Source organism: Grampus griseus (genome assembly GCF_964374135.1).
Source record: "Grampus griseus genome assembly, chromosome: 20".
NCBI classification, from domain to species: Eukaryota; Metazoa; Chordata; class Mammalia; order Artiodactyla; family Delphinidae; genus Grampus; species Grampus griseus.
The window spans coordinates 44,655,102-44,666,617 of record NC_139014.1 but is presented as its reverse complement, the minus strand read 5'-3'; the positions used below and the strand labels follow the sequence as shown (position 1 = coordinate 44,666,617).

The following is an 11,516-nucleotide window of genomic DNA, read 5'->3' as shown; positions in this document are numbered from 1 at the left end:
AAGAGCTGAACGCATGTTAGTTTTTGCCATTCTTCTTCTATGACAGGGATCAAAAACTAAACTGCTTACAGGGGCCAGCAAGTGGAGTGTGTGAGTGAAGCCGGGGGTCAGGGAGGCAGTAGGCGTGGTGAGGCCCACGCCTGCATGGCAGGGGCTGCCAGTGTTTGACTCCATTTGAATGTGGTCAGATGGGATTATGGCCTGGTGTTACTAGATTTTTTGGTAAGCCAAAAGAAATCCAGAAATCAGATTTTCAGGTTTGAAATTTCCAAATTTGGAAATTTGGAAAAAATTGGAAATTTGCAATTTCCAAACTTTAAGAGTGATTTCCAAATTTTCAAAAATTTTCAAAAACATAGGGTGGGATAAATATAACTTATCTGTGGCTCCGTTTCAGCAGCAGGTCATCAGTTTGCAACCAAGCCTGGTGCCAGGAGCTGGCAGACAACATGCTTGTTGAGTGAGTGACTGGACAAGCAGGGGACAGGGAGCTCCACCAGGGGAGGCTTCCACCGCTGCGGTCAGCTCGGTCAGCAGGACAGGCCACAGGGAAGAGCCCTTGTGAGTAGGTCTGCACCTGAAATCGCATCACCCAAAGGAGAGGTTGGTGGCGCCCTGGCTTGGCTGGCATAACGCCTGGAACCCCAGAATCGCCATCTTGGACAGGAGAGATGTCTCTTCTTTGTCCAGGGGTGGTAACCATAAAGAATGAAGCCCACAGTGTCTAGGTGGGTGAGTCGGGGTTTTTGTCCTTTTTCGTAACAGGCTAATGGCAGGGGAAAGCAGGTCCCCGCTGCTGGGAGAAAGCCCCCTGCCAGCCTCCCCTGGTGTTGCTCAGAAAGGACCCGGAAGTTCAGGCACAGATGTGCTGACCTCTCCCTCCTGCCCACCCCACCCACTGCGGGTCCAGAGTGTTTCTCAGGAGGCCTTCATGTTAGGGGGTGGGGTGCGTACGTGTGTGTCATTATTTTTTCCCATCAGTTTGTGACAGCATATCGTTTCTTGAAAGGAGCCCTTTCTCTTTGTCTAGACTTTCACTATCTTGCAGCATTTGTTCTCCAGAGCAGTTGGAAACAGGACAGTCACTGGACTCAAAAACAAACAAACAAACAAAAGCCAGGCCATGAAAGTGAGGCCAGAGGCCTTCACCCTGGCCTCTGAACCTGGCATGGGAGGTGATTAGAAGTGCCTCCTGGGTATCCACACCGAGACTGCAGGTGAGGCGAGGCCGATGTCACAGGAAGAAACCAAGCTCCAAAAGGATGTCACCTGCCTGTGTCACACAGTTGCCAAATGGCGAAGCCAGGAGGAAAGCCCAGGGCAGCCTCCCCACTGAGGGCTCTTTCCAAGACATTACAGCCGCCTCCCTTCTCAAGGAGGCCTGAGCAGAGGGGTCAAGAAGCCGCATTTCTGAAGGTGAGGACCTGGGTTGCCATGACGACGGAAGAGGCGGGTAAGGAGGCAGGGCCCCGGCTTAACACAGAAGGCAGCCAGAGCTCCCTCAGTCCCTCTGCCCTTCCCAAGGGCAAGGAGGAAGGCGCAGGTACTGTCCACATTCTTCAGGTTGCTGTGCCCAGGAGGGGCCCAACCGTGGGAGGGGACCACAGGCAGCTGTGTTGATGCTGCCGAGAGAGGGGTCATGACCTGGAGGTTTGTTTGAAAACCTGAATAAACATCTTCTATCAGAGGGAGAGTTTATGCTCCTTAGCCAAACAAGTTGTTGGGGATGATGTATTGTGAACGGATTTGTTAAGTCTGAGCCGGGGCCATAAACTCTCCCCGAACCCCTAAGACCACTGGGGAGAAGGCCTCGTCTCCAGCCAGTGACTCTGTGTCTCCCTCTCCCGGCCTGGCCTTCACTGAAAGACACGGGCTCTTCCCAGGGGCTGGCCCTGTTCCACCCCAAGCTGGGAGTCCCCCAGCTCCCATCCCGTTCCTCTACCTTCCCCTGCGTGAGCTGAACGGCAAGCGGACCCTTCGACCCCGGCCAGGAAGCAGAGAGGTAAGGGGCTTTGGAGAGGGCGGGTGGGAGGCTGAGAATGGGAAGGAACGCCCCTCCCAAGGGCGTCCCCATTGCGGTAAATAGCCATCCATCCTTCGGGTTGCTTGGACCGACATCCTCGGCGTCATCACCAGCGCCTCTGTTTCCGTCACCCCCCCCCCTTTCAATCTGGCTCGAAATCGTGCTGGCTCCACTTTCAAGGCACGGCCAGGACCTGAGCATTCTCCCCACCTCCACGTGGCCACCCCTGCAGGCACCATCCCCTCTGCCCGGGTTATGGCTGCCCTGGTCCCCTGACCCCCTAGCGAGCCCCACAGCAAGGAAATTAGGCTGCACGCGCTACCCGGCTTGGACCACCCCACGCCCCCAGAGTAAAAGTCCTAGGCCTTGCAAGGCCTTCCAAGCTCTGCAGAGTCTGCCCGCCCTGCCCTCCAGCCACACTGGCCTCAAACCATTAGGTGCCTCCGGCCCTTACAGGGGCTACCTCCTCTGCCTGGAACATGCTTCCCCCAGCTACCTGCCAGGCTTCCTCCCAGGGAGGGACTTCAAAGTCCCAGGTCTCCTCGACTTTGGTCAAATGTCACCTTCTCAGTGAGGCCACCCCAATCACCCTATTTCATGTTGCAACTCACCCACCCTCACCCCTGAAACTACCCATCCCCGCCCCCCGCCCTTTCTCCATAACACCTAACATCTTCACACACACTGTATCATTTCATTACTCTGTCTCTTTCAGCTAGAAAATAAGTTCCATGAGGTCAGGGTTCTTGATCTGTTTTCATCACTGATGTGTTCCCAGTACTGAGAGCAGTGTCTGACATACAGTGGTGTTCAATAATTATTGGATGGATGGATGGATGGGTAAGAGAAGAAATAACAGCCAGGAGCCTCTTCCGTTCACAGGTACAGAAGTCTCCAGGGGAGGGGACTGGGGCCAGGGGTGTGGGTCTGACAGTGTGATACCCATCGGGGGGTGGGGGGGGTCAATGCCCAGGTGCCCTTTGTCCCTCTGCTAAGTCATCGGGGGTAAAATTATCACCAAGCCTGGGAGTATGGGAGGAACGCTGAGCCCATTTGTACAAAGGCGAGTGTGGCAGCCCTCCAGGGAAGAGGGTTGCCCAGTGGGACGACTCAGTGTCTCTGGACAGTTTATTTTACATGGGATGAATCTAAGCATCTCAAGTGTACACACAGCGCCGAAGGGAAAAAAAAAGAGAACATTTAACTTCCTGAAAATGCTTTATAATAATGCAGAACAATTATATATAGCAAACGCCTTCAAAATTTAAACCCTTTAAACATTTAACTTTTCAGCATTAATACACACAAATGCTATTACGGGGCTGGGGGTGGGGTGGGGACAGGGTGGGAAGGGTGGATTACAGCCTCCATAGGGATCAGAGTTTCAAGAGTGTTACTTATAAATTATAGTACGTCAATTTTATTTACTGATCTAGGCAGCCAGGGGATGGGAGGATATACAGTGTGGAGTAAACACATTCATTCTGGGAGGAGGAATGCTGGAGGAGACACCGCTGTTTAACGTTAAAAATGTATAAAGTATTTAGCAAAAGTTACAGAAAACAGAGCAAACAAGCAAGTCTGTTAGAAAATTCCACTTTCATGGGGTTTGCTGATGGGCTCGTTTGTGAAAGGGCTGCCCACCCCCTTCATCTCCTTCCTAAGGGCAGAGATGCAAATTTGGGGCCCCTGTCACCAAGGATGGCTCGTGTCCCTTTGAATGACTGTCCCTGGGTCCACATGGCTGCCTGGAGGCCACAGTCCCGAGAGCCAGTCTGCTGCCGCGTGTGGCGCCGGATGGGGAGCAACTCCACTCGGTAACACACGGGTCCCGGGAGGGGATGTGACTTAACTTCAGGTTATGGGACAAATGAGACAGCAGAGCAGGGCCAGTCCGGTGCTCTTGCCCTGGTACCATATGCTTTCCTTCCTCATCCCCATGTCACACTGTCCCCAGGAGAGCACGCATGTGTCTGAGCCCCTGCATCCCGCCGCTGCAATCCCATTAGGAATTTCCCTCAGACACAAAGGGTCAATTCCCCTGAACAGCGCATAGAGATCCAAGTTCATCACAGCCCCTCTTCCCTCAGAGGCACCTCCCAACAAAGGCACCCAACAGCCACGCCCCAGCATCTAGGGGGTTAGGGGAAATGGAACACTGGTTTTTGTCCCTTGTCTTGGTCTCACCCAAACCAGGAAAGGGGAGTTGGGTCCCTCACTTTCAGGAAAGGCCCGACAGGAATGACTTTCATGGTGTGAAAGTCTTTCGTGGTCCCTGGCAGCGTGGGGCCCTGTGACTTGGGTTCCATGGCCCATACCTTCACCTGGCCTGGACCCAAGAATGTCTTCCATTTGCTGGGAGAGGTGCTGGTTGCCTTCCGGGGCTCAACTTTCACTGAGCAGGGCACGATCAGGATGTGCCTGGAGGAGTTCTTACCTTGGGGGTCAGGCCCAGAGCTGACCAGTGTCAGCTGGGTGTGGCCCTCTCTCTGCCACCATCCAGTACGGTGAGGGCACAGGCCAGGTGAGCAAAGTTCCGGCAGCGACAAGCACCTGAAGGGAGGGGGCCGTGTCTTCATGCCTGTTTATTATGCTCCTTGGAAGTGACTTTCAGGACATGGTGTCAAAACTTGGTGGAGGAAAATTAATGGCTTCTGCTTTCTTTAGGGGTCCAAGGAGGAACTACCTCATTCTCAACAGCTCACGAAACTCGTAAGTTTTTGTGTCTGAACAGAGAAGCGCCTGGGTATCCCTCTCATGAGGGTGTTAGGTGACATCACGCACAGCCGTGCTGACGGGACACAGATTGGGCATGACGTGGGCACAGGGTACAAAACTGGAGGTGCCAAGGGGAGGAGACAGAACGCAGCAGCTGGAGGAGGCCTGGGAGACCGTCTAGAACGAACACCTTCAGTTTGCCGATGAAGGAACAGAGATCCAGGAGAGGGTGGTGATGGGCTCCCTGTCTTCTCATCCACGCTCCCTCCACCCACCTTCCACACCCTCTAACCCTCACCAAATGGCAGGGACTGGGCGAGTTGAAGGGAGGGTCCCCCGAAGCAAGCAGAACTACCAGCTGAGATGCCAGCGGAAATGGAGGGCAGTGGAGACCCTGCCCGCCCCCTCCCCCCCCCCACGATCCGAAAACGCAGGCGTGAGCCCCAAGAACCGCTCGTGGGCGCCGCTGGCTGAAAGCAGCTGTGCAAACGAGCTTAAGACCCCAGGCCAGGAACTTCGGGGGCAGACAACTCATTTTAAAAGCAAGGAAGCAGTGGGGAGCACCCATGCAACGGACCGCTACTCGGAGATAGAAGGGGACAACCTCCTGACATCCAGCCACAAGGTGACTCAGAGGCAACGGGCCGAGTGACGGAGGCCAGACTCTAAGGCTGCTGCAGTGTGGCTCCACTTCTACGACATTCTAGAAAAGGCGAATCTGCAGGGTCAGAAAATCCATCAGTGGTCACCAGGTGCTGGGGGTGGGAGGAGTGGATGGACATCAAAGGAGCCTGAGGGGATGTTCTGGAGTGATGGAAATACCATGTTGATTTCGGTGCTGGTTACAAGGCTGTGTACCTTTGTCAAAATTCACTGAACTGTAGACTTCAAAAGGGTGAATTATACTGCATGTCAATGAATCCCCGATACCAAACGTCAAAGATCTCAATAAACTTGTAAAAAGAAAAGGCAGGGGGACTTGTAGGGGCGGGGAGGTTTATGGAAATAAGACAGTATGCCGGCTAAGGAAGCCGGCCGCTGGTCTGCGCCCCACTTAACATTTGTCCGAGGCTTTCCCCACCTACATAGTCAGCAGCAGGTCTGCAGAATCCTGTTTAAACTCTCCTTGTCAAGGCCACTCACAGCTGGAAGTAAAATCACTTAAACAAGCTGAGGTCTTTGACGTCCTTTGAATTTCATGGCTTGAACTGCCAAGAAGGGGGCTTTGGCTCCACCAGGATTTCTCTGCACCCATCCCCTAATCTCGTAATGGATTGGTTTTCACAAAGGGAACAGAAACAAACCCCTGGTTCCTGAGTTTGCTTCGATCATTAATCAGCCCCAGTGAAAGGAGGCCCAAGGCGGTTCCACGGGCAGAACCTTGGGGCAGCCGTCCCTGTGGCTCAGCTGGCCAGGGCTTTGCAATACTGATCAAAAGCAAGAGAAAAAAAAAATGGAGAGGAACAAGTAGCTTTTCCTGGAGGTTTTCGTGGCAACTCACTTTTGTTTTAGAGACTGTTTTGTAAAAAATCAGGGCTATCACAGACAAAACGAAGTGCACCCGTGTCTCCCAGGTAGAAGAGGCTCACCTGTCCTCAGAAATGGAACAACGGATGTGCTCAAGGATGGCCTGGGGCCACTCACCCTGAATCAAGCCAGGCAGACCCTCCTATAACCTACGCGCCAAAGCCCAAACCCAAACCCAAACCACCGCCGGGGCCGAGGGTCCCTCTGAAGCGCGCTTTTAGGTATGCCAGACTCTTCATCCTAACTCTGATTTCACCCACATGCGGAACCCTGTTAACATACGGACTCCAGCCCTGCTTGTAATTCGCTGTTCATTTCACGGCTCTCACTGGCCGTCCTCCGGCTTCATTCTTCCTCTTTGTAAAGTGAGAAGAATGATTTAAAACAAATCTCTGAACTTTGAGTTGGCTATGAGCCATGGAGGGTCTGGCGGACCAGGTGATTATACTCTTGTTGCTGCCTGGTTTCTCTGTCCCTGGGTAAATGCCGCATGGCAGTAGTTTGTATTATGATTACAGGCTCCCAGTGGGTTAAATGTGGAAGGGGTGCAAGCTTCTCATTCCCCAGAAAGGTCTGAAAACATCCCCCTTCCACATGGAGAATAGAGGGGGGCCGGGGGCGGAGTGCCTGTCTGGTACGCAGCTACATTTCTAGTACCGGCACAATGCCTGGCTTGCCCCAAGTGTCTGCCGATTAAATGAATGAATGAGGGAACGAATGAAAGAAGAGCTATCAGCACAACAGACAGTGTCTCTGCAAACCTAAATTCTGCAGCGAGTACCTGTATGTGAATGCCAAAGTTACTGACCTGCAAGACCCCTGGAGAAAACACAAGTCTATACCAAACAAGAGACTGTGGGCTTCCCGGATGACAGGGCCATACCTTGTCCCTAGATCTTAGCACATTGCCCAGGCTCAGCTAAATGCCTGATGAATGAATAAACGAGGGAAGAAAAAAGAAAAAGATGTGGAAGGGCTAACGAAACCGAGAGAAAAGGATGAGGGGGAAAGAATGACTTCAGAAAATAGACTGGCCCACAAGGGGCCAACTTGGGCTACCCTGAGAGAGGCAAGAGAGCCCCAGGGAAGCACAGAAGACTCCGGAATCCTCAGATGGGGATGAGAAAACAAAATCAACGAGCGATATCACACTTAAAGTATCTGCGTTAATAACAAGGCTGTTGGCTTTGAATGTCGGGAAATCGCCCACAAATTAGTTTACCAAGCCACAAAGCAATTACTACTAGCACCGATCTTTGACAGAGAAACCAAAGAAATGATATCCCCAAACTGGCAGCTGGTGTCATGGCCCAACTTCAGACCAGGAGTGGTTCTCCATGCCAGGCACACATCCGTCCTGCTGGCCTCCATGTTGGTGAAGGCCTTCCTGCTGACCTTTCTGGTTGGGATGTTTCAATAAAGAAACTGGCAAAGCTTGGTTTGCTTTAGGCTATACGGCATCTTTCTACCGTAACTACGAGGCCGCCACAGTGACTCAAAAGGCAGAGGTGCCAAAAGAGTCAAGAATAACAAGTCATCGGTTACGAGCATGGACGGCAGAGAGAAGGACCAGTGAGTTACCTCAGACGTCTGCCCTCACGAGAAACACGTGAGTCCTGTGAATCCGAAGTAATCAAGGGAAAGATTAACGGGAAAGATGGGTTCTCAGGGTGCGGGTTCCGGGCCAGAACGTGCCCCTTGCAAGCCGTCTGACCTCCTTCAGCCCTTTTCTTCCTCCCGTGGCCTCGAGCTGATTCTCAAGATTTAACACGTAAGGGAGAAAGTGATGAGTGAGGACCCGATGGCGGTGCCAAAGCTTCCCAGGTCACGCTCAGACCAGGCTCTCCCAGGAATGGGGAGGTGGGCAAAGGGCAAGGGGGTAGCAGCACCAAGCAGGGGCTCCGTGCGGGGATTTGAAACGTGCAGGAGCTGAGAGGCCAAGGTGCCAGACTGCCTGGTGACACGTACTGCGGCTACGAGAGTCTGCGATGCCTGCACAGTGCCTGCCAGTGAGAGCCATACACGAGACAGTGGTCCCGACCCCGCTGTGCCTAGGCAGGTGGGGCCATCTGGGGGGCGACAGACACTTGCCCCAACCCATCTCCAACACGGGACTGACCCAGCCCCCAGGACAAGCGAGGGTGGAAGAGGGAGCTCACCCGAGGAAGCGGCTGTGGGCTGGGTGGACGGGGCTGCCCAGAGACAGCACGTGACATTGATGCCCGATCTAATAGGAAACACGATTCAATGCTCCAACTTGGGGCGAATTTGCTGAATGAGGTAGTTCCCTCCTGACCTCTGCAGGCAGGGTCGGCCTGGGAAAACAGGAGGCAGGCATTCTTCCCAAGACTCCCAGTGATGAAAAGCAGCAGAGAAGAGCCAGGATGTGGGCTCCCAGAATATGCAATGGGAAAAAACAAAGAGGGAGGGCTGCTGCAAAGGATTCTGGGTGCGGGCTGTTGAGCTGAAAGGTGCCTTCTATCCACGATTCTGATCCTGACACTTGGCTTGGAGACAGAGACCTCTCTCCCCCGCCCTTCCAAAGCCCTGGAGACAAGCGGGCTGGCTGGAGGAAGGGCCTTGGGGCTTCCAGGGGCGTGAGCGTGTGACACAGCTGGCTCTGGGTGGGGAGGGGACCTCTCTGGTGCTCAGCAGGGACCACAACGTTCCAGCCTCGGTTTGTTCTCGGAGTGGCAAGCACGGCATGGGACTTGGGGGGGCTTCAACCTCGGAGACAAGGGCAGGGCTGTGGATCCATCTTCTCGGCCTGGGAACACTGGGGAGCTCCCCACGGGGCCATCCGGGCCGCCCTTCTGGCTTCACTGTCCCCTCTCCTCAGTGGACCAGGAGAGCGGGTGGGAGAGCAGCCCCGCTTGGGAGCAGGTCCCCCCCTGGCAGGAGTGCCACCTCCTCTGCGTGGGACCCCAGCCCCTCCTCGGCAGGACCCCCCAGGCCGTGTGTCTAGATCTCCATGTCCACGGGGCGGATGTTGCCCGTCTTGTGCTCCCTGACCCACAGCTCCCTGTCTTTGGCTGGGTCCACTTTTCGAAGCAGTTGGTCCACAGGCTCGACTGTCTGCAAGGGATAGAGAAGAGGGATATCTTCAGAGGCAGCGGCCGAGCCAGGGACATATCCTCTGAACCACGCTGCTTACACCCTCGTGCCCGTCAGAGCAGCCTCTCTAGAGGGCTGTGAGGCCCCGGGGAGGCCCGTGCGAGGGACAGACGTGGCAGGGGCTGGAAGACCCGGGGGCCTGAAGCTCTGGCCTCTGCCCTGCTTTCCCTCGTGCATGTGACCCTCCAGACGTCAGGGTGGATGAAAGGGCAGGTGGCCCAAGGGTCTGTGACCTGTTTCTCCTTCCATCAGTCTCCACATTTACCACCTGAGAACAGGTCAAATGGAACGTTGGCTTGAGAGGTTTTGAATAGTTCCAGCATCGTAAGAAATTCGCCAGGGGAGGCAAGGACATCTCCAGCTATTTTAACTATCGTGACGCATCTATGTGATGCACTCGGGATGGATTCACGTGGACATCCAGGGTAACTGACATGTCCATCCCAAGAGGTCACCCACAGGCCCGAGCCCGTGCCCACCTGCCAGACAGATTCACCTGTAGCAGCTCCTTGACCTGCCACCACGGCACAGGGCCATGGCTCTCCCCAGCCCCATGCCCCCCAGGGGCCCCGCTGGCCTCGGCCCGGGGAACTCACGCTTTGGTTGAACATGTCCGTCTCGTGCCGCAGCTGCGTGTACTGGCACAGATGCTGCCGGATCATCTCCACCCTCTCCACCTCCAGCCGTTCCAGCTCCTGCAGAGGAGGAAACCGGCAGAGACCTCTGGGGGTGTCCCTTCCACCTGGGGACCTTCCCCACCATGCGGGTCCCACACCCCCCTATACACAAAACACAGATGCTGCCTGCTTATCCCCCATCCTGCCTGACCCTCTGGGGTCTGACGAGGAACCCACCCCGTATCTGGGAGTGAAGGTGTAGCTGACGGCACAGCAGTTACTGTCTCCTGACTCTCGTTCTGCCAGGCGTGGTGGGTGCTAAGGGCTTTACGGGCACTGCTTAATTGTCCTCATCATAACTGTAAGAGGTTCTCTTCTTACCCACATTCTCCAAACAAGGGAATGAACACCTGCAGAGGTAACATCGCTTGCCCACAGCGACAGGGAATTATGGGAGCAGCGGCATTTGCACCAGGGTCTGTCGTGCCCTTAATCACGCGTCTGCACCGGTGCAGCCCCAGCCCCAGCCCCTGATGGCGTGGAGAGATGGAACACGTGCAGAAGCTTCTGCACCTCCAACTCTTGGGGCTTTGTCCCCGGGCCTCTGCTGAGCGGCCTCGTCTCCTCTGTCCACCCCAAGCGCTGAGGGGCAGGTCAAGGGAGCCAGGAGGGCCGGGAGCAGGGTGGCCACTGTCAAAGGGAAGCGCGGAGTGTTTGCCCTTTGGATCCTAGGTGGCCCCGCATCTTTGGAATTTAGGAGATCTGGCTGCTCTTCTGTGCACAACTAGGTCACTGTTCAGGTGATTAACCTGGGCGCAGGAAGTAAAGCAGGGAGTTTAATTAGGAGATTAACCAGGAGGAAAACGAGGTCACTGTGCCCGGGGGAGGCCTCTAATCTGCTCTGGTGGACTGGCACCTGGGGAAGGCGGAGGGTTAGTCTCATGCTGGACAGACAGATGGACGGCGGTGGCTTGGGGGCCGCGGGACGGTGTGGTAAGCACCTGGCATGATGCCTCCTTTCTCATCTGGCCCCACGACCCACGTGCCAACCCCGCTTCACCCCCTTCAGCGGGTGCTGACTTCACAGAAATACTCAACTTGGTTATTTTTCCTAAAGGGACCACTGTCTGCTTGGTTGACGCTGACCCCTCGGAGGATGCAGCACGAGCGCATCGTCGCCCGTGTTCACACAGCTAGGAAGTACCGGGGCAGGGATCTGAGTCCACACAGGCTGGTCTGGAGTTGAGGTCTCAGTCCCAACACTAGAGCAGATCTAATGACCATCTCCACGGTCACCTCCACCCCATTGCCTGCACATCCACCACCATCCACCCAGGGATTCCTGAGCGCCCGCCCCTGCACGGACAAGCGTATGCATCTCTGGTCACTCACCAACGTGGTGGTCACCATCTCTTCAAACCACTTGGACTGGGCCTGGTTGTAGAGGTCCACACAGCGCATGAGGTCATCTCCTGGAAGGGCCAAGGCCACTGTCATACTCTGTCCTGTCCTCACCA

The 11,516-nt window shown here is 55.0% G+C and overlaps 1 protein-coding gene across 3 annotated transcripts in view; it reads right to left on the bottom strand.

The window, feature by feature from the left end:
- Positions 1–3,222: 3,222 nt before the first annotated feature.
- The window catches only part of GAS7 (growth arrest specific 7), a 200,756-nt gene continuing 192,462 nt past the window's right edge, over positions 3,223–11,516 (bottom strand). For all 3 annotated transcript variants that reach the window (XM_082679589.1, XM_082679590.1, XM_082679591.1), the window contains 3 exons: positions 11,392–11,471; positions 9,979–10,077; positions 3,223–9,343 (listed from right to left, as the gene is read on the bottom strand). In XM_082679589.1, the coding sequence (XP_082535715.1) occupies positions 9,230–9,343; positions 9,979–10,077; positions 11,392–11,471 (293 nt within the window). In that variant the 3' untranslated portion in view covers positions 3,223–9,229. The remainder of the gene's footprint in view (positions 9,344–9,978; positions 10,078–11,391; positions 11,472–11,516) is intronic.